This window comes from Cetorhinus maximus, chromosome 11 (genome assembly GCF_964194155.1).
Source record: "Cetorhinus maximus chromosome 11, sCetMax3.hap1.1, whole genome shotgun sequence".
Lineage (NCBI taxonomy): Eukaryota > Metazoa > Chordata > Chondrichthyes > Lamniformes > Cetorhinidae > Cetorhinus > Cetorhinus maximus.
Window position 1 is genome coordinate 77,623,238 of NC_135889.1, and position 22,580 is coordinate 77,645,817.

Genomic DNA, 22,580 nt, shown 5'->3' on the forward strand with positions numbered 1-22,580 from the left:
CATGTTGACTCTGTCTGATTACCTTGAATTTATCTAAGTTCCCTTCTATAGTATCTTTACTAATAGCTTCTAACATTTTCCCTATGACAGATGTTAAGCTAACTGGCCTGTAGTTTCCTGCTTTCTGTCTCACTCCCTTTTTGAATAAAGAAGTTACATTCACTATTATCCAATCTAATGGAACTTTTCCCAAATCCCAGGTAATTTTGAAAACTTAAAACCAAAGCATCAATTATCTCACCAGCCACTTCTTTTAAGATGCTAGGATGAAGTCCATCAGGGCCCAGGGATTTGTCAGCTCTCAGCTCCAACAATTTGCTCAGTACCACTTCCCTGATTATAATTTTATTCATTTCCTCTCTCCTTTCCATTTCCTGATTTACAACTATTTCTTGGATGTTACTTGTTACTCATTCACAGTGGTCACATGCCAGCTACATACTGAAAGAGTGAAAACCCTTTCAGTTTAAAACTGCTGTACCTGTAGAAATCCAGCATTGGTACCTACAGCTCTGGCTACCTGGCCCTCAAGATCTGTGGTGAAGCTCACAAATTAATTGCTCCTTCTGAATAGGACATTGGAGACCTCCCTGGTGCATCTGTGAGCGGCTAACTGAGATGCCGCACATGTCCCCAGTGGATCCCCACTGGAACAATCCAGTGACATAATAATTTGAAACTGCGGTACCTTTTAAAGTTACTGGCATTAGATTGTTTCCCAGTCCATGGGAACTTAGGTCATCCTGAAGCAGCCTACATAGATGAGTGACAGAATCACTTGACATTCTCAGCAGTCTCCGACATTGCCTCTCTGACATTTGCAGGTAGTTACTCCGTATGCAGTATATTTGATTATGCGCCATTGCTTGGTTTCTCACGGCTCCTAAGAGGCCTGAGGGCCAGACAGCCAGAGCTGTGGGATTCAGTGCCATTGCTGGATTTCCACAGGTACAAGGGAAAATAAACTGCACACGTGTTGGGCTATGTGCTCCCTGAGATCATCCAGCGGCTTTCATAAACCGAAAGGGTTTTCACTCTTCCAATATGCAGCTGACATGTGACCACCCGAAATGATTCCTGCAGGTGTGTTACCATCACCCTGAATTGCCTGACACTCTATTGGCGCCCGTTGTTGGTATTCTGGTCATTGTTATACCTGGCCCTGGGCCACCCTCTGCTGGTTCTTCTCCAGATGTGCCAGAGCTAACAGAAGCACTGGGTGCACTTGTCCCATCTTGTCTACCTGAGGTGAACTGTGAAAACAACGCAGACTAAGATCTGGTCAGCAAGGTCTTTATGGCTCTCCCTCCTGACTTGAGAGCTTATGATCAATGGCGAGCCCTATACTCTGCATTGGCCACACCCACATCATCGTGGACATCTCCATCCTCCATCTACTTCGGAGATCTCTTCTTGTCGTCACAGCTGTGTCCCTGGACATTCCCACATTGACCTTGGAACTGGAATGTTTCACCCTCAACCCTCCTTCAGTCACCTTTGACCTTCCCTTGATCATCTTTGACCCTCACTCCATCACCCTTGCCTTGCTTCTGTTGACCCTCGAGCTACCCACCATCACCCTTGCCTGATTAACATTTGTCCTAGAGCACCCCCCACCCACCCCCAACCCCCCCACTTCACCATCAATCTGCCCTCAGAACCCTGGACCTGCCATCCAACATCATCAAACCTCCCTCCATCACCCTTGACCTATCCTTTGTTACCCTTGACTCCTAGGACCTCACATTGACCTTCCCTCTACAACGCTGTCTCTCACTACAATAATGCTTGACCTCCTGTCTGTAGATATTGAGCTTCCCTGCGTAGTCCAGCTTCCTCCCTCTGTTGCCCACGATCCCTTGTAAGTCTGCCACGACCCACCTTTCCTCCCCTGACCAGCCACATCCCAATTCCCTTGCACTGCCACTATCCCTCAATGCATCAGTGCCTCCTCTCCTGTAGTCCAGCAAAGTTCCCCAAGAAAATGCAGCTCCTACTCAGACCATATCAACCAGAAAAACTACCTTGCCTGCCGTATGCCACCTTTAACCAGTCATGAATCTGAAGGCACGTGTTTCTCTTTCAATGCAGAATTAATTGCTAAATTACCATTTAACCTGGTGAAATGGTGTTTTAATAAGCATGCATGACAGGCTAATGCATTACAAACAGGTTCCTACCACGTGCCACCAGGGAACTTGATCCGCCTTCAATCTGCCACAACCTTAATTCCCTACTTTCATTCTGGCACTGGGAAGCTGACTTTTCGCTTCCTGCACAAATAAGTGCACCCACCCACCTCGTTTCCTGCTGCCAATAGCAGCACAAGATTCTGGCCAGGGTCACTTCATCCTCCAAGCACAAAATAGTGGTCTCCCCTCTCGCTCCTTCCCCCAGGGCCAGACCTACTAATTTTCTACCATGCTTAGGCCTGTACATGTTACAGTAGCTCTTAGAAACACAAAAGCAGCTCTGCACTCATTCTAACAGGAACAAGATTATCTGGCTTGGGTTAGAGGTGCATCACAGTCTAGGATCTAGCTTATTCCTCCTTTAGGGTCCAAGGCTTCATTTCACAGTTTTAGGCCGGGTCTACCTCAACTGTTCATGTAGCAGCAGTTTCTGGATTCATCAGTGTAGGTCAAGCCAGCAGTTCTGCATTCATTATGGCAGCGATAGGCAAACCATCAGTCCTAGGTAGTGGTGCATTCCAGTTTTGTTCTACCAATTGCAAGATCTCTGAACTTAGCCATATAGAACAGAAGGATGCGGAATCTCCTGGCAAGGAGAAATCACTTACAGCCTTTGAAAAATACCTGTCTTGAGAGGGAAGTGCACAACGTGCAATTGAGCAGCAGGAATAAAAGTGTTGACATTGTCTGGTCCTCAGTGGAACCTGCTTAAAGTTACTTCAAATGTCCAGAGAATCTGCACTGGCAGCTAAAGAGTCGCAGAAGACATAACAGCCAGATGGTGGCTTTTTTATCACTGTGTTCCAAACATTCCAGAGGCCTGAGAAGGAGGATAGGCATCTTCTGAGATAGCCTGTGAACAATGTCCATACCAGAGTGGTCTGGGCACACTGACATAGTTCACTTACATAATACTGAGCATTTCTATTTAATCGGCTCAGCATACTGGCATGTCACTAGCAAACCCCCAAAACTCTATTCTGGGAAATAGCCATTCATAGTCCCTTAAAGCTATTTAAAGGCATGCATTTGGAGTATCGATCGTAGAAAGGTTGGTCCTCTGAATTGGAAACAAAATCTGAATCTGAAAACAAAATTGAGTCATCACATTTTACTTTCTTTCTTCATATGAATGTGTATTCTACACAATGATATGAGAACATCATTGAACGCAATTGTTTATCTTTCTCACGCAAATTTGAAAAGAATGACAATGTTAATGGCAAACGATTATCTGATAATTATCACATTATTGTTTGTGGGAGTTTGCTGAGCGCAAATTAGCCACTGAGTTTCTTACATTACAACATAGACTATGGCTCAAAAAACTACTTCATTGACTGAAAATCACTATATAAATGTAAGTCTCTTTTTCTTTCAAAGCACTGCTTTGTACAGTGGGACCTCACTAGGTTGATCACTGAAGTGACTGGTGAAAAATAGCCAATTTGCCAATTAAGCAAGGTACTCAAGTTTTCAACAGTAGTGGATAACTGTGTTTGATCAGCTGATTTCTTTAAGGAAATGTGTTTGTTTTAACATTTCCATTGTTGAGAATGATTGTATTTAACCCCATATTCCAGCATATGGTGAGTAAACAAAGCCTAATTGTCATCATTTTCAACTTCTATTTATTACAATTGAGATTCAGACTACAACTGTAGATAATCCGTCAGAGCACTACAGCTGGTATATCTGATCCTGCTGTGAACGCAGTGGATAGAAAACTGACCAAGCCCTCGACAAGATCCAACTACTCTCTGACCACCTGATTACCCCACTGACCCAGCCTAACTACACCTATACCATGATACAACTACCTCCCAGCCACCCGACTACCCTCCAACCCAACGTGATTGCCCCCGACTCAACATGACTATCCCCCGACCCAACCTAACTACCCCCCAAGCTAACGTGACTACCTCAACCAGACTGAAACCAGACCCAACTAGCCTCCCCGCCTAACTATCTCCCGATCACCCAACTATCCCCCAATCTAACCCAACTACTCCCCCGACCAGAGTATCTCCCGGCCACCCAACTAACCTTTTGACCACCGACTAACCCCAAGCTGTCTTGACACAACCCAACTACCCCGCTGACCCAACTCGACTACCCCTTGGCCCTATTACTCCCTGACTACCCAACTATCCCCCCAAATGGACTTGACTACATCTAAGACCTGACCCGACTATGCCCCAACCACCCATCTACCCTCCCAAACCGACCCGACTATCCCCGACCAGACACAATTAGCCCTCTGACCTATCTTTTGACCACCTGACTACCCCCTGACCTGACTTGACTACTCCACCGACCCAAACTGACTACCCTCAACCACCCGACAGTCCCTTCGACCAGACCCAACTACCACCAGACTTAGCCACTGGCCTGACCCAACAACTCCCTGATCTGACTATCCACTCACCCACTTACCCACCTACCTACTTTTGCATGACAAGATGAACATGAATTTTTATTTAGTTCTGGTCTGATACGACTTCTAACTCTCCTTCCATAGACCACATAACTAAACAGAAAGTGCAGCATTACTAAATTATTTGAAACACCAGTGAAAAGTAATTATCATTGCTTCAAAATTGTCGTATGAAATATGAAACAGCACAGACATTAATTGAAAAACATTTACAACTACTTACTACTTGATGTACAAATTTCTGTCTAGTAGAAAATCACCCCTCCTTCCCCCAAGTTATCTTGCACATTATTGTCCCTTTTGGGATTAAGTGTTGCTAAAAGAATTTGTGACATTTTTGTCATATAAAAGGTTCATTTTAGCACATATTTCTGGGCTAGATTACAAATGCACTCAAATATCTTCCAGACATTATAAAAGAGCTTTATAAAAAGTAATTACATCTGCAAATTTCCAAGTGTTTACCTCTCTCCTCATTTTCTTCTTCATGTATATGGTCATCGGATTCTGCAGATTGAAGACAGAAACACTGTGGGAGGGCATCCTCGTTTTCATCCATTGGTGAAGTAAAGCCTTCATCAGTCCTTGATGCACACTCAAATGTTCGTGCTTTTACCAATGATATAAGTGATTGATTCAATTTTTGTTCAGCACCTTCAGGTAAGATGTATCGAAGCATTTTGGTGGTGAAAGTGTGTCCAATAATAGATGCACACTTAACAATCACCTGCTCTGTTGTGTTCATTCGGTCAAGCTGTGCTAAAGCTATACCTGTGAGGTCAAATTTATATATTATTTTAAGGAACTATGATACTATACTTAGTCGCATAATGGTTTATTCATACCAAATAGACAATATAAGTGCATGCCTGACAATTTTAATATTCAATGTTCAACACATTTAAATTTACAAGAACAATGCATTGCAAAAAGAAAGCCAGGTTTTTTTTGTATTCATTTCATGGATGTGAGCATCCAGCAAAGCCAACATTTATTGTCCAGTCATTTAATTATATTTTCAGTCAAGAATGATTTAGCAGTGTGGCTTGCCCATAAATGAAAAATTTGTAGAAATACAGGGACACACAACAATCAGGCGTAATAAAATCATATATTTAGCATTAGGGATGTTGTGCTATCCTCATTATCATGCAATGGTTGATAAGCAAGCTTAGCTGTGAGAATTTTGAGCAAAAAACAATGATGTTACTGTAATTATTCTTCAAATGTTTACTATAGTGGCCTACAACATTACTAAAAAAATGGACAAAGTAATTTGGTACCATCACAAAGTTCACAACATGTCAATTTCCTGATTTGACTACACCCACTGAAGAGAAGATGAAGTAGGGCAGGAGAATTTAGTACCTAACAGAGTTCAAGTGTATCTCCAAACATAGAGGGGTAAAATAGTAAAATATCTAGCCTAAGATCTCCTACAATTCCTAGAAACCTTGGGCATCATTTGGCAACAAGGCAATGAAGAGAGAGTGGCCTAATAATGAAAATAAGCAATATTCCTTATGTTCTTAATCTGTACTTTTTTTATTGTTCATTGGGTATGGGCATTGCTGACTAGGCCAGCATTTATTGTCCATCTTCAGACAGCATTTAAGTGTCAACCACATTGCTGTGGGTCTGAAGTCACATGTAGGCCAGACCAGGTAAGGACAGTAGATTTCCTTCCCCAAAGAACATTAGTGAACCAGGTGGGCTTTTACAGCAATCATTTCATGGTTATCAATGGACTTTTAATTCCACATTTTTATCGAACTCAAATTTCACCATCTGCTATAGTGGGTTTTGAACCCAGATCCCCAGTGCATTACTCTGGGTTACTAGTCCAGTGACAATACCACTATACCACCACCTCTTCATTCAATCATTAGTTAATTAGCAATGGAAAAACTGTTTTTTTTATAGTGGAATAGATTACTGTTCAATTTAGTCCTAATTTTCTCCTCCATTTTTATACTAACTGCCATGAAAATGACAATTTTAAGTTAGCTATTAATGGCTGACCCACCTTTAAGTGTAAGCGGAATGGTAATTTCCTGTAGATTTACTGTTTCTCCAATAGTACATATGAATTGCTGATTTTCATAAGCATTTCGGTCCATTATTAACACCTTTCGGCATTTTTGCACTTCTTTTCCAGAAAAATTTTGAAATACGCCTTTAAAAATTGGAAAAACAAATTATGGATTAAATACTTATAAAATTGCCATACAAAAATACCTTATCTTCAAAATGCAACAAAGAAAGATTTTGTGACACTTTCTCCCCCAGCCCTCTCCTTTTTCCCACTGTTGAAAAGCTGTCCTTCAGGAGTATAGCTGAACATAAATAAATTTCCAAGATTCAGCACATCCACATATTATGGGCTTAGATTTGGTTGTATTTCCACCCAATAGTCTTTGGTATGCAGCAGCTTAAAAAGGAAATTGCACAATGGAGTGTTGGGAGCTGAAAGATTTTCTGCAGCGAGATATCTGGCAGCAGCATGCAAAGGGAAAGCACATGACATTTTAAAGGTGAGGCAATCCAACAATTGTAGCAAATACATCTGAAGAGGAATGCTTCCAGAAGTTGAATATCCAAAACAGTAGGGTACAGGGTTTGGCATAAGGTGACCGATGTAACTTAATGTGACCTGCATGGTTTAGAGGGTGTGGGTGCAGTGTTGTAAAAGTTCAGTGATCTCACTAAGAGTAGCAATGTAGGGAGCTGCACTGTGATCCCATACTGAAACCAGTGGATGGTATCTCAATTTCCTCGAGGACAACTAAGTATGCCAGGAAAGGAACTAGGATTCTATCAAATGGCAGGCTTTCCAGGTTGTCAGTGATGACACCCATATAGTCCTGCCTGCTCTTGCACACTGGACAGTTCTATACATGAACTAAAAGTCTATTAGTGTTCAGCTTGTGTATGACCACCTGCACAGGATACTGCAAGGGTGTATCTTTACCACATGCATTGAGCAGTTTAAGGAGGCTCATCGCCACCTTCTTAAGGGCAATGACAGTTAATAATACAATGCTTGTATCCCAAGAATGAATTATAAAATACTTGCATTAAACAGTGCCTTTAATATGGTAAAATGCCCCAAACTGCTTCACAGGTCCAGAATCAGACAAAAATTGATACCAAACTAAAGAATGGGAAATTGGGATAGGTGACCAGAAGTTTGGTTTAAGATGTAGGTTTTAAGGAGGTATATTAAGGAAGAGATTTAGGATGAAGTTTAGAGAACAAATTCCAGAGATTGTGGCCTTGATGATTAAAGGCACAACTGCCAGTGGTGAGGCAAAGGAAGTGGGGGATGCCCATGAGGTAACGCAGTGTTCCCAGATGGTTATAGGGCTGGAGAAGGTTACAGTTATAGTGAGGGTGTGGTAATGGACGGATTTAAAGATGAGGGTGAGAATTTTAAATTTGAGCATTGGTAAACCAGGAACCAATGTAGGTCAGTGAGCCTGTGGGTGATGAATGAACGAAATTTGGTGTTAAGAGAGCCATGCTCAAACTCTTTTGTTTGAAGGACCCTTTTTGAAATGGATCAGGAATCATGCACAACCCACCTAAATTTTAACACTTTTATATCCTCAAAATATATAGGTGCTGCATGCAAAGGGTGCTTTAATAATATTTTTAAGAAAACAGGCATTTAGCTACTTACATCAACTAGAGAATTGTAAAAACAAAAAGCTAAAAGCTACTGCGGATGCTGGAAATCCAAAACAAAAACAGAATTACCTGGAAAAACTCAGCAGGTCTGGCAGCATCGGTGGAGAAGAAATCAGTTAACGTTTCGAGTCCTCATGACCCTTCGGCAGAACTGAGTATAGTTAGGAGAAAGGTGAAATATAAGCTGGTCTAAGGTGGGGGGGCGGGGGGAGAGAGAAATTGAGGGTGGGGTGATTGTGGGGATAAGCAAGCAATGATAGGAGCAGATAATCAAAAGATGTCACAGACAAAAGGATCAAAGAGGTGATCAAATTGCTGCATTGTTCCAGTGAAGCCCAACGCAAACTGGAGGAACAGCACCTCATCTTCCGACTAGGCACTTTACAGCCTTCCGGGCTGAATATTGAATTCAACAACTATAGATCTTAAACTCCCCCTCCCCCCATCCCCACCCCGTTTCTTCCCCCTCCCCTTTTTTTTCAATAATTTATATAGATTCTTCTTTTCCCACCTATTTCCATTATTTTTAAATCTAAAACTAAAACTTTGTTAGTCTTTCCACCCCACCCCCACTAGAGCTGTACCTTGAGTGTCCTGCCTTCCATTCTTAATTAGCACTTTTCTTAGATAATATCACCACCTTCAACACCTCTTTGATCCTTTTGTCTGTGACATCTTTTGGCAATTAAGAATGGAAGGCAGGATACTCAAGGTACAGCTCTAGTGGGGGTGGGGTGGAAAGACTAACAAAGTTTTAGTTTTAGATTTAAAAATAATGGAAATAGGTGGGAAAAGAAGAATCTATATAAATTATTGAAAAAAAAGGGAGGGGGGAGAAACGGGGTGGGGATGGGGGGAGGGGGAGTTTAAGATCTAAAGTTGTTGAATTCAATATTCAGCCCGGAAGGCTGTAAAGTGCCTAGTCGGAAGATGAGGTGCTGTTCCTCCAGTTTGCGTTGGGCTTCACTGGAACAATGCAGCAATTTGATCACCTCTTTGATCCTTTTGTCTGTGACATCTTTTGATTATCTGCTCCTATCACTGCTTGCTTATCCCCACAATCACCCCACCCTCAACTTCTCTCTCCCCCCGCCCCCCCACCTTAGACCAGCTTATATTTCACCTTTCTCCTAACTATACTCAGTTCTGCCGAAGGGTCATGAGGACTCGAAACGTTAACTGATTTCTTCTCCACTGATGCTGCCAGACCTGCTGAGTTTTTCCAGGTAATTCTGTTTTTGAACTAGAGAATTGTGCCTGCTTCTCACTGTAAATACTGTCTACCGTTAGCAGGAGCAGAAAGAGGGCAGACGCATATACAGGGCAGAAGCACAGGAGGAGAGGACCTGGAAAGAGCAGAGCACAGGGAAAGCAAGAGGAGAGCAGTGGAAGAGCAGGACTATGGGGGAAAAAGGAGCCAGAGAAAGCGGGAGCATGGAGACAGCAGGAGCATGGAAGGGTGGAGAATAGAGTATAGAATGAGGACTAGTAAAGCAGGGGAAGAGCAGGAGCACAGAGAGGGCAGGAGCACGGAAAGGGCAAGAGCATGGAGAGGGGCAGGAGCATGGAGAGGGCAGGGGCATGGAGAAGGCAAGAGCACAGAGAGGGCAGGGGCATGGAGAGGGGCAGGAGCACAGAGAGGGCAGGGGCATGGAGAAGGGCAGGAGCACAGAGAGGGCAAAAGCATTGAGAGTGCAGGAGAACAGAGACGGCAGGAACACAGAAGACAAGAGCATGAAGAGGGCAGGAATACAGAGAGGGCAGGGGCACAGAGAGGACAGAAGCACAGAGAGGGCAGAAGCACAGAGAGGGCAGAAGCACAGAGAGGGCAGGAGCACAGAGAGGGCAGGAGCACAGAGAGGGCAGGAGCACAGAGAGGGCAGGAGTACAGAGAGGGCAGAAGCGCAGAGAGGGCAGGAGCACAGAGAGGGCAGGAGTACGGAGAGGGGCAGGAGCACAGAGAGGGCAGGAGCACAGAGAGGGCAGGAGCACAGAGAGGGCAGGAGCACCGAGAGGGCAGGAGCATGAAGAGAGCAGGAGCTCCGAGAGGGCAGAAACACAGGGGCAAGAGCATGGAGTGGGCAGGAGCTCAGAAAGGACAGGAGCATGGGAAGAGAGTTGGGGCATGGAGAGAGAGAGAGGTCATGGAGAGAGAGCGAGAGCATGGAGAGAGAGTGAGAGCATGGAGAGAGAGAGCAAGTTTCTGGAGGAAGCAAAGCATGGAGAAAGCACTTGCAGAGCAAGACAAGAGCAAGAGCATCGATTGAGAAGAAGCATGGAGCGAGGAGGAGCACAGAGAGAGCAGGAGCACTGAGAGAGAATGAGGAGGGAGAGGGCAGGAGCATAGTGAGAGAAGGGGGACGGAGAGAGGAGCATGGAGAGGGCAGGAACATGGAGAGGGCAGGAGCACTGAAAGGGCAGGAACATAGAGAGGGCAGAGCGCAGAGAGGGCAGGAGCGCGGAGAGGGCAGGAACATGGAAAGGGCAGGGACATGGAGAGGACAGGAGCATGGAGAGGGCAGGAGCATGGAGAGGGCAGGAGCACGGAGAGGGCAAGAGCACAGAGAGGGCAGGAGCATAGAGAGGGCAGGAGTGCGGAGAGGGCAGGTGCATGGGAAGAGGGTGAGAGCATGGAGAGAGAGCTGAAACATCAAGAGAGAGCTGCAGCATGAAGAGAGAGCCTGACCATGAAGAGAGAGCCTGACCATGAAGTGAGAGCCTGACCATGAAGAGAGAGCTGGAGCATGAAGAGAGAGCTGGAGAATGGAGAGAGAGCTGGAGCATGAAGAGAGAGCTGGAGAATGGAGAGAGAGCAAGTTTCTGGAGGTAGCAAAGCATGGTGAAAGCACTAACAGAGCAAGAGAAGCATGCATGTCCAGGTCTCAGTCCAGGGAAGGGGAGGGCCTGTCTGTCCTGTGTTAGTTATGCACAGCATGGTGTGCAGAGAGTGGTCAGTTCCTCATGCATTTTGGTCCTGAGGATTGATGGCTTGGTACTGGATTGCAGATGGCACAATCACAGTCAGGGGAGGTATCTGCAGTCTGTAAATGGGGAACTGGTAACTAAGAGGGGGGAATTCAATGGTCTCATGTGGGGGGGCTCTCAGTAGGTCATTGTGCATACGGCCTCAAGGTGTTGAGGTGTCAGTTCAACATGGGGCATCGGGATGTCAACAGAAAATGGTTGAGGGGGAGGGCAGGGATATCGACAACAACCACGATGCAATCCAGGATTAGAGGTGGAGGAAAGAGAGTGATCGGAGGATGGGAAATTTGCACGATGCTCTTCCAGGATGATAAGAGGGACCTGGGTGATCATGGATGGGGGGGTTGGGGGGGCGCAGTGTGGGAGGATGCATGGTTTGGAAGCTGGTCTCATAATAGAAGTGGAGCAGCATCATTCCACCAGCTGATGGAATGACACAGTTGAAAAATTACCTGGGAAAAAAATCACCAGGGAAGGAGTCTGAGCACTTGTGGGAGGAGTCGCCTATTGCACTTTGAGGCTGATTGAAGGGGCACTCTAATAATTTCTGCTTCAGAACATGGACAGCAAGGCTCAGTTGAGAGATGTCAGGAAGTGTCAAATGCCAATTGAAGAATTCAGGCACCTTAACTCATTTGGCACATTCTTGTGAGAATCCATAGCAGCTTGTGGCCAAGTGTTGATTGGGTTTGAATGACCATTTGTTCCTCTCATCAGAATGTCCAAAAGTCAGAAGGATCCAACTCTAAATGTCTAAAGAGCATTTGCAAAATGCTCCAAAGATCCCTACGTATTGCAGCTGAGAGTTTCAGGCTTTACACAATGATTACAGTCATTATATTAGGGCAAGGTTGGTCTCTAGTCTACTCCAAAGGCAGCCTGACTGTGCCCTGACTGAGGCTAATAACACCTGACTGTGCTCATCCAGATCCAACCATCTTTGTGAATGTGCTGTCATGCCTGGAGCGCTGAGTGGGAGGGTGAGGGGTTTCAGCTTCCACTGGTCCTTAAAGCTGTGCGACAGCTACAAGGGAGGACCTGGGGATGGAATTCCTGGAATTAGGGCAGCCTAAGGGCTTCACAATGACTCCTTAGCTTGGTGATGGGAGGTGATCATTGCAGGGTTATGTTCAATCGTGTATCTGTTCAATTTTCCCGTGGAGATCAGGAGGAGTGCAGAATTGAGGCAGCAAGCTATGTTGCCTTTTTCACGGCTCTTGTGCAACTGAGGAGGAGAAGGAGGGACCATCACTGTCAGGCAAAGAGAAGTGCCTCACCCTGAGGAACATGGGCCAACAGTGCCCCATGAAGACTCAGAAGCTGGGGAGCAGAGACGAATTGCATGGAGGCATTTGGCATGACCCAGGGTGTACTGAAGATGCCTCTCATACTTGCAGGTGAGCGAGAGACAGTGCCTGGATGCCTTCGCTTGTCACGGGATGTGGTGGCTCACATCTGCCACATTCTTTGGGAGGATCTGACATCGCATGGCCTGGGAGGCCATCCATTGCCTATGGCTTTAAAGGTGATCACTGCACTCAGCTTTTTTGTGAGTGGCTCATTCCAGGGCTTCACTGGGGACCTCTGCGGAATATAACAACCTTCTGCTCAGAAATGCATCCGAGATGTTTCCAACACCCTATTCAGTAAAGCACACAATTATGTCCGGTTCGCCCTCAATGAAGGCAGCCAGGCTTCCACTGGATTTGCAATAATTTCTGGCTTCCAACAGGTACAAGGGGCCATTAATTGCATACATGACTTTAAGAGCTCCCTGGCAGCACCCACTACAATTCATCAATAGAAAAGGCTTCCACTGTCTCAATATGCAACTGATTTGTAACCACCAAAAGCAGATTATGCAGGTCTGTGCAAGATGCCCTGGGAGCTCCCATGACTCTTATATCTTGAGTTACTCGCAGTTGCCCCAGATTTTTAAGGGCTCTTAGTGCATTCAGGGTTGGCTCATCAATGACAACGGCTACTCTGAAAAGACGTGGCTAATGACGCCCGTTCAGCGGCCACAAAATGAGCAGACACTGAGGAGGAGATTGACTTACCCTGGCTGAGTGGATGAGATCATTCATCGTCTTCCTGCACTAGATAGTGGGCCTCTTCTGAGGAGCGCAGGTGCTCAATGCACTGACGACCTCCTCCCCAGCCATGATAGTGAGGTTGGTGGACCTCCAGCTCCCATCATTCCATCTCCCCTAGGTCCTTGATTGCCTGGAGGAGTGTTGCCAGTGCCTTGTCCCTGAACTACAGAGCACAGCATTTGTGTCATCTGTGCACCATCACTTGCCACAACAAGTCCTGGGCTGCAGAGAGTGAACATGTGCATGTGTGCCATTTAAATATGACGCCCAGAAATATGAGCCAATGAGGTAACGACAGGCAAATGAATCCCAGCCAGCCCTACCACGAGATATGACATGCTGCTTGTTTATGCATATATGATTAGGTGAAAAGCATGTGATCTGGCAGGGACACCCGCCACGACAGCTGGCGGCAAGCGTGCCGACTTTTGTGCCCATCACTGCACTTAATCTCTGTAGCAGAAAATTCCACCTTATGTGTTTAAAACCAAAAGCAGGCTAAAACCTCAATATCTCTGACTCAGAGGCTAGGGTGCGACCAACCCAGCTAAACTGAGACACTTTTGCACTCTTTGATCCTGTTATAGCAGATATTGTAACATAAGGATAGATTGGAAAAGTTGGGGTTGCTCTCAATACAAGTATAACAGGAGTCTAATAGCGGTATTTAAAATTATGAGGAATTTTGATAGATCAAATAGGTAGAAACTGTGACAGGTGATTAGGTAACCAATGTTCATAGTTTTAAAATAATTGGAACTAGAGGGGAAATATGATGAAGCCTTTTCACACAGAGGGTTGTTAAATCAGGAACGCACAACTTGAATGGATGATGGAAGCAGATTCCATGGCCAGGATTTTACAGCCCTGCAGTGGTGTGTCTCCCTGCCAGTGGATGTGGCGTGCCATTTAAACCTCCACTCAGCTGGGCAGGACCATAATATCCCACCAGATGGGAGGGGCTGTAAAATCCTGGCCCATAGGAACTTTCAAAAGGCAATTAGAGATATACTTGAAGAGGGCTAATTTTTCAGGGTTATGGGACAAAAAGTTGGGATGTTTGACTAAATTTAAAAGCTCTTTCCAAGATCTGGCACAGGCACAAAAAAGCAAACAACCACTTTCTATGCTGTAAGATTCTATAATTCTATTCAATGTACCCTACGGACTTGCTTTTTTCTCTTGTTTCCCTATCTTCCAAATTTGTTTCAGTAGGCACAATCATCTTCTTTCTAGTGAAAGTAAGTACAGCATCGCTTTCATCTTCGTCATCCTCATCTAATGGTTCCAGGAGTATGAGGTCACTGTAATAGAGGCTTCTAAGTATTTCTTCACAGTAGTATGGTACGCCATAGCTGCGTTCTGTCAGTAACCTGGCAAAGAGAAGAACGAGTATGGCAGCAAACTTACTGTTTTATTAATGCATCAAATATTTTGAAAAGAAAAAATGGTAATACATAGTTACAACATTAACTTGTATTCATATAGCACCTTCAATATAATAAAACATCCAAAGACATCAAATTTGATAGGATACATCTGATACTTGTCACATATCCTTAAATGTTTCTACATCCTTGTTACAATGGTCATAGCAGGGGGTCTAATTTGACATGAAATACACATTTGTGGTCTTATTGTACTATGAGACTGGAGTGCTGTGCACAGTTTTGGTCTCCATATTTAAGGGTGAATATACTTGCTCTGGAGATGGTACAATGAAGATTCGCTGGATTGGTTTCTGGGAAGAGAGTTGTCCTATGATGAGAAGCTGAGTAAATTGGGCCTATACTCTCTGTAATTTAGAAGAATAAGAGGTGATCTTGTTGAGACATAGGTCACGATTTTCCCTTCGTCGGGCAGGCCTGGGAACGGCCGCGAAGTGGACTGCCGCCTGCAACTGGGCTCCGACCGTGATTTCACGCTGACTGGCCAATTAACATACAGCCAGTGTGAAAGGTGCGCTGAGAGCCTCAGCGCTGCCGGGGCGGGGGTGGGGGGAGCGTGAGCGCTGATGTTCCCTGAAGGCACAGAGCTGCCTCACGGAGCCAAAGAATTTTGAAATGAAAGATAAAGATTTTAAAAATAAGGGAAACATGTCCCCACATGTGACTCAGTTACAAAAACAGGGACATATTAAAAATTATGTTTCAAAATTTTTATTTTTTAAATTACTGTTGGAAACGTCATCCTACCCGTGAATGAGGTTTCCTCAAAAATGCAAAGGCTGCCTTGCCTATTCATCCACCCGCCAACTGCAAGGTTGGATGGGCAGCGAAAAATAGGGTTAAATTAATTGATTAATGGATTTAATAGGCCTCTTAATTGTCAGCGGGCACGCTGCCGACTCGTGTGCTGACTGAAATATTATGCGAGTGCGTGATGACGTCGGGACGCTCGCCCGCGCACTAATTTACTCCCAACTGAATCAGGTGCACACTCAACCACGGGATGTAAAATTCTGAAGGGATTTGACAGGGTAGACACTGAGATAGACACTGAGAGGTTGTTTCCTCTGGCTGGGGAATCTAGGACATGGGGATACTGTCTCAGGATAAAGGGCCAATCATTTAGGACTAAGGTGAAGATAATTCTTTTCACTCAAACGGTTGTGAGCCTTTGGAACTCTCTATCTTAGAGGGTTGTGAATACTCCATCGTTGAAATATTTAACGCTGAAATAGACAGACTTTTGGGTTGTTGGGAGTTAAGGGATATGGTAAGCGGGCAGGAGAGTGAAGTTCACGCTGGATATCAGCCATGATGTATTAAATGGCAGAGCAGGCTCGATGGGCCATGTGATCTATTCCTGCTCTTATTTTTTATGTTCTTATAAACAAGACATTGTGAAGCCATGTAACAAATATGTTACACACTTTCTCCCTACCAGTAAGACTTCTCCACAAATATTGGGCTGGATGGGAAGGGATGATGAATATAATGTACTCTGTGCTTTGTTGAAATAAATGACAGTGAAATCAAAGCAAGTTACAATGTAGCCCTATTATTCAGTTTGGGTGGCATTTTCATAAGACTTTAAATCTAGAATATACTGGTAAAGCAGCTAGTGGGTTCTGTTGCACACTGGCTGAGTTTAAGCCTAAATGGTATGAATAGCATCATCTACAATCAGCAATCTTGAGGAGTTGCAACTGCTGCAGTAAGGCACATTCACTCCTTCAAAATAATACTCATCATATTTAGGAGATCAGGGAACAGACAATATGGCCCAAGTGCTGATACTGTGCTGGTGCTATGAATGTCTCTGCACAAATAGGCTGACCTCATCAATTAAGGTCTGGTGAACATTTTGCATAATTAATTTACTAGTGTCTTGGGTAAATCTTACAATGGAAACAATGCAGCCACATTATTATATGCCAGCAGCCAGTGTAGGATTTGTGGCTATCTGTTTTATGTCAGGCAGTTTTCTGACATGGGAGGCAGTGGGCATGGTGTAGGGTGGGGCACAGTTATGAAACTCATACTTACCTGCTTGTCGGGAATGGAGGTCAAGGACTCCAATTCCTGACAGTCTTTGGACCTTCTGTACATGCACAGGCAAGCTGCAGGCTGTGCAGTTCAACATTACATTCTTCAAGCCGAGGTCAGGCACTGTGTGCCTGCGCATGGAAAAAAAAGGCGTGAAAACCAAGGTCAGGTGACCCGTCACGGAGGACCAAGGTCAAGAAATGTCCCAGAGAGAGAGACAAGGGAGGGGGACAGGGAGAGGTCCCAAAAAGAAGTCCCAGGTAATGGACAAGGACAGAGGACAGAAACAGGTTCCAGTAAGTTGAGAAAAGGAGAAACTTGCTCCAATTAGACAAAGAGCTGTAGATGTTAAGAAAAGTGGACTCGGGAGAAGCCCTGGTAATTGAAGAGGGTGAAGAACAAGCCATGAAGATCCAAGAAGGCAGCTGATGGCTTGTGACTCTGTGCTGTGGGCCACTGGGGCAAAGGTACCTCTTTGGAGCCGAGCGAAATATCACGTGAGCGCAGACTGACGTTGGGATGCTCATCTGACGTCATCTCACTCAATTTCACACCCAATCAGGTCAGGCGCACGCCCGCCAGATCAGCGTAAAATTCAGCCAGTAGTTTCAGTGAGATTGGTTGACTCACAGTGTGACTAATGTCTGGGTGGGTTGTTGAGAAATCGATGGAATCCGCTTTGGTCACATCTGTCATTTATTGTGTAATGTGGTGTGTCTGACCACAGTACCTGTTAATGCACATGTACCTCATACTTACCCTGAATGTTAGATAAATATTGTAAATTGTTTTATCATTTTGACCTTATATAGTAAAGTTTATTTTTGTTTGTTCAAAACCCATGGAATCTTGTGGCTTTCTTCTCTTAGTAAATATTTTGGATCGCAAACTTTGTCTAAACAAAACGTTATTGGTCCCTAACCAGATCTCACCAACAACTTGGCATCGAGCCAAGGATCATAATAACAGGGATAGGGAGCGTGAGCGCTGTGGGCTCAACCATTTTTGGCATATCCTTTGTCATTTTCAATGCTGCCAAACCTGTACTCCATGCCTTTATCATTTCAAGGTTTGACTTCTGCAATAAACTCTTCGCTGACTTTTCCATGCCCACCGTCCACAAGTCACAATTCACTCAAGTTTCTTAGTGTGCATCCTTGTTGACACAAATGTTTAACTGAAACTACCCACATCCTCTACAAGATTCCTTGTCCCAGTCAGTTGACTTCGAAAGCCTTAACTTTCAAAATATCCACTGCTTTGCTCATTCTGCATTGGAAGCACCAATGTGAAGGGCTGGGGCCAAGAGGGCCCGCATTTTATAAAGTTTTAAAGACGCCATCATCTCCACCACCATCTCAAATGTGCACTGAGACTGAAGAGCTGTTTGGATGCTTTAACTACGTTATGAGGGATGGCTAATTTAAATGAAGGTCCGTGATCTATTGAGTCTGTAATAAGCTTTAAGTTAGTAATCTACAATTTTATGCAAGTGCATATAACCTCTGCTGATTTAACCTTGGGCTACTCCCTACTTTCCACTGCTGCCTCCACCATACCATTAGTGGCTGCTCATTCAATTTACCCCCAGTCTCTGGAACTCTCAGCCTAATTTTCTCCACCTTGCCACCTCATTTCCTGCTTCAAAAGACTCCTCAGCACCTGTTCCTTAAACCTTGCCTTTGGTGCTCATTGTAGCCCATGCCATTTCGCCTTGCTGGCCACCCACCATGTTTTTCTCCTTAATGTAAAGTGTTGAGACATTCCCCTGTAATAAGGAGTGCTATAGGAATGCAAGTTATATTTTCTTATCTGCTTTACCTACAAAGGATGAACTGTACCTTAAATAAAGTGTCACTTTGGTTTGATGAGTAGCACTCTTACTTCTGAGTTAGAATGTTATGGGTCTATCCTGACTTCAGGAATTAGCTCATAATTTACATTGACATTTCTATGTACTATTAGTGGGGGAGAAATTTGTTTAGACCTGTTTATGAGTAAAAAAATGGTCAGTGCGTTTTGCAGGGGCCAGAAGCCAGATACCCAGGATTCATCAGTATAATTCTGGTGAACTGTGAGCATTCATTTAGGCTTGCATTGCTGATAGAAGTCCTCAGATTCTACAGGCAGAAAGAAGGAAAACACTGGGGGAGGGGGAGGGGGGGAGAACTCAGGTTGGCCAGCATTGCTGCAGTGGACCCAGGAGGGAAATGCTTGCTCCTATTTTAATTTGTCACACAAGGCATAATGCCAATTCATTGTACCATCCAAGCTGACATCATACATACTTCAGGCACAGTTCAGGTATGCAACATGGTCATGTGAAATTAGTACATTTTGCCCAAGTTTTATATCTGAAGAATAGGCGCAATGGGGGCAAATTCTCTCCTGTTACTTTTTAATTCTTAAACTGAGGCTCCACCTAACTCATCAGATCCAATGGCGCTCAGGGAATCATCTCTGTGCATTGGACAAACTCTGCCCCTCATCTTCTACCACCAAAACAGACTGACTGGTCGTCATTCAGTTTATTTGTTGTCCATTAAATCTTGCTGTAAGCAAAGGAACCGCTGAATACATAATAACAATGATTATAGCTCATAAATAATTGGTTCTGAAGCACCTTCTGCCATCTTGAGAAAGTGATAAAGTGCAATTAAATACCAGTGTTATTTTCTTTCCTTATCTGCTGGAAATAAAGCACACATTCCAATTGTCATTTGGCAATGGGTGGGAAACATTGATATCTTTAAAAATATCTGGTTAAGGAATTCAGTGCTTAGACAGGAAATTTAATGAATGAAATCTGTACCGTAGACAAGCTTATCCAAATAAATTGTGATTTACAGGCTTCACTGGACCGGTAAAGGATCAAAAGATGCTCAAACTTAACCTGGAACCTTTCCTAGGAAAATTTGTTAATCAGTTTATATATTATGTTACCCTTAATATTTTATATTCTGATACAATATCATGGGGGTTAAATTAGATAGCCCCCAAATATGGTCTTGGGGATAGGGATGTATGATTAACCCATGTCCATTTAGTGTAACGCAATGTCTATTGCACTGTCAACTTCATGTGGCCTGCTCATTATACTGATTTCCACATGCAGCCAGTGCTAACCGTGCTGTTCATTGGCTGCACACATTAGCAGGGAGCCCAAAATCATTAGTAACTTGCGCTACTTAAAGTCAGCTGAAGGGGTCGGGTTCGGGGTGGGGCGGGGCCGGTGGTGGATTCATTATGACTGGAATAAGTTCTGCCAGTTATTCTGTTACTGAATCTGACCTGGGAAAGAATGAAGAGTGGTTGGCCACAGAAAAGCCCAGGCATCCAGGATTCGGATGCTGCACTGGAGGAAGTGGAAAGGAACAGAGATATCTTGTATCGTCAGAGGGGCAGCAGGCCCTCTAGGCAAACGCTGAGAAGTCAGGGAGAACAGATAGCCTTACAGGTTAATGCTAGGACTATAGCCCCAAGGGTTTGGATACAGTGCCGTCAGAAGTTTAATGATCTCGCAAGAGTGGCCATGCACAATGAATTCATTTTTGAATGTCAGATCCTACCAACTGTACCACTGCTCAGCTCACCAAAACCCCACCACTCACCTAATCTCTATCAATCAGCAATCATGTAACATGCATAGGCTTCACCTCACCTTCATACTTTTAGCACTGTTGGGTTTCTCACATCTACATTTCACACCTTGCAAACACTGCCAACTATTTGACCATGATAGCCACATCATCTGAACACACTGCACAACACTCACTGACAACACTTTCACCTTTCTTGACAAATGTGGCCTACCCTGCTGCCCGCCCAGCGAGGGAAACATGCCGTGAAGGATTCAATGCTGTAACTCAGGGTTGGGGGAGGGCTTGGGGGGAAAGCCGATCTGCTGTGTTAAGTGGCCTCTGCCAACATAGTACTCACCCCTCCCGAGCGCAAGAGGTCGTTGAATCGCTTGCGGCACTGGACCCACATGTGTTGCACCATATCATGGAAACTGACTATCTTGATCACCTCCTCCCAGGCACATTTGCTCAGGTGGTGGGGCGTCCACCTCCTGTCCCTCAGAATGAGGACCTCCTGCCGTGCTGCCACCTCCTCCAGGAGGGCAGCTAGGTACTCATCAGAAAACGGAGGGGCACAATGCCCCGCTGCCCTACCCTCCTGCCTGGCCTGCTCTCCAGCGGCGCACTGGGGAGCCCTTCTACTGGCCATGATGACCAGCCTTTGCAAGGCTGCCAGCGCTGTACTTGAACAGGCCACCGGGTCGCCATTGGACTCGGTGGTCATTGCAGCCCCGCTGCCACCTGCCCACTCCCGCTTCACGTTGGGTGGGCCTTAATTGGGCCGCCCATGTAAAATGGTAGCGTGGAGCCAATCATGGACGGCGATCAGCTCCGCGCCAGCCCGCACCCGCTCCCAACGGGGAGAAAATTCTCCCCAAGGACCAAAACCTTTCCGGGTGGCGTGGGAAGAGCAAGAAGACAGTGATGTTGAAGAAACATCATCACTCAATTTCACACTGACAGGCACCAGCTCAGGTTCTGGCACTGTACATACCTCACAGTATAACCCACAGAGATGGGACCTGCACATGGTGAGACACTGGGCACAAATGCACTGCAGCCAGAGTAGAAGGCAGGGATAGTGCAGGTTAGCTCACCAGAAAGCAAGGCCACACAAGTTTTGTTAAAAAGGATTCTCCTGAGGACTTGCATGGGCCAGGTTGTAGAAAAATGCTGTTGGGTGTACATATCAAAAGTCTTGGTGCATGAGGGAGTCTGCCAGAAAGCCTGTATTGAACGTCAAGAAGCATGGAGGAATCCAGCATCAACTTGGCACAGGGCTTTGCGCAGAACTTGGAGCCCATCCTCTCCAGGAACTGTGGCCAACACCATCAATAAACGTGCAAATCCAACAATGATGCAGCATCTGATAGTTGATGTCTCAGCTTCCACTGCAGCATAAGCACCAGCCACACAAAATCTGACTGTTGCTGTGGAAGTTCAGGCTGCTGCCTTCATGTCCCTGGATACCTGCGTTCAAAGGGGCTTTCAGGGTGTTGCAGCAGTCTGGCAAACTATCCTCCAACATGTTACAACATTTGCTGAGGCACCACCAAGGAACAGTGGCAGTGCCCATTTTAATATCCTTGGCAAGACCAGCATTTGCTGCCCTCCCTAATTTTCCTTGAGAAGGAATCGCTGTAGTCCATCTGGTGTAGATATACTCACAGTGCTTTTAGGAAAAGAGTTCCAGGATTTTGATCCAGTGACAGTGAAGGAACGGTGATATAGTTCCAAGGCAGGATGGTGTGTGGCTTGGAGGGGAACATGCAGGTGGTGGTGTTCCCATCCATGTGCTGCCCTTGTCCTTCTAGGTGGTAGAGGTCCTGGGTTTGAAAGGTGTTGTCGAAGGAGCCTTGGAGAGTAGTTGCAGTGCATCTTGTAAATATTACATATTGCTGCCACTGTGTGTCAGTGGTGGAGGGAATGTTTAAGTTGGTTAATGGGGTGTCAAACTAGTGGGCTGCTTTGTCCTGGATGGTGTCAAGTCATGAGTGTTGTTGGAGCCACACTCATCCAGGCAAGTGGAGATATTCTATCACACTCCTGACTTGTGCCTTGTAGATGGTGGACAGGTTTTCAGGAATCAGAAAGTGAGTTAATTTTTG

At 45.1% G+C, this 22,580-nt stretch overlaps 1 protein-coding gene across 1 annotated transcript in view; it reads right to left on the bottom strand.

Moving 5' to 3' along the window:
- Positions 1-5,036: 5,036 nt before the first annotated feature.
- The window catches only part of LOC144686701 (adenylate cyclase type 10-like), a 124,196-nt gene continuing 106,652 nt past the window's right edge, over positions 5,037-22,580 (bottom strand). Inside the window, exons 17-19 of the mRNA XM_078552278.1 lie at positions 14,574-14,773; positions 6,656-6,805; positions 5,037-5,400 (exon numbers count right to left, since the gene is read on the bottom strand). Coding sequence (XP_078408404.1) covers positions 5,054-5,400; positions 6,656-6,805; positions 14,574-14,773 — 697 coding nt within the window. The 3' untranslated portion in view covers positions 5,037-5,053. The remainder of the gene's footprint in view (positions 5,401-6,655; positions 6,806-14,573; positions 14,774-22,580) is intronic.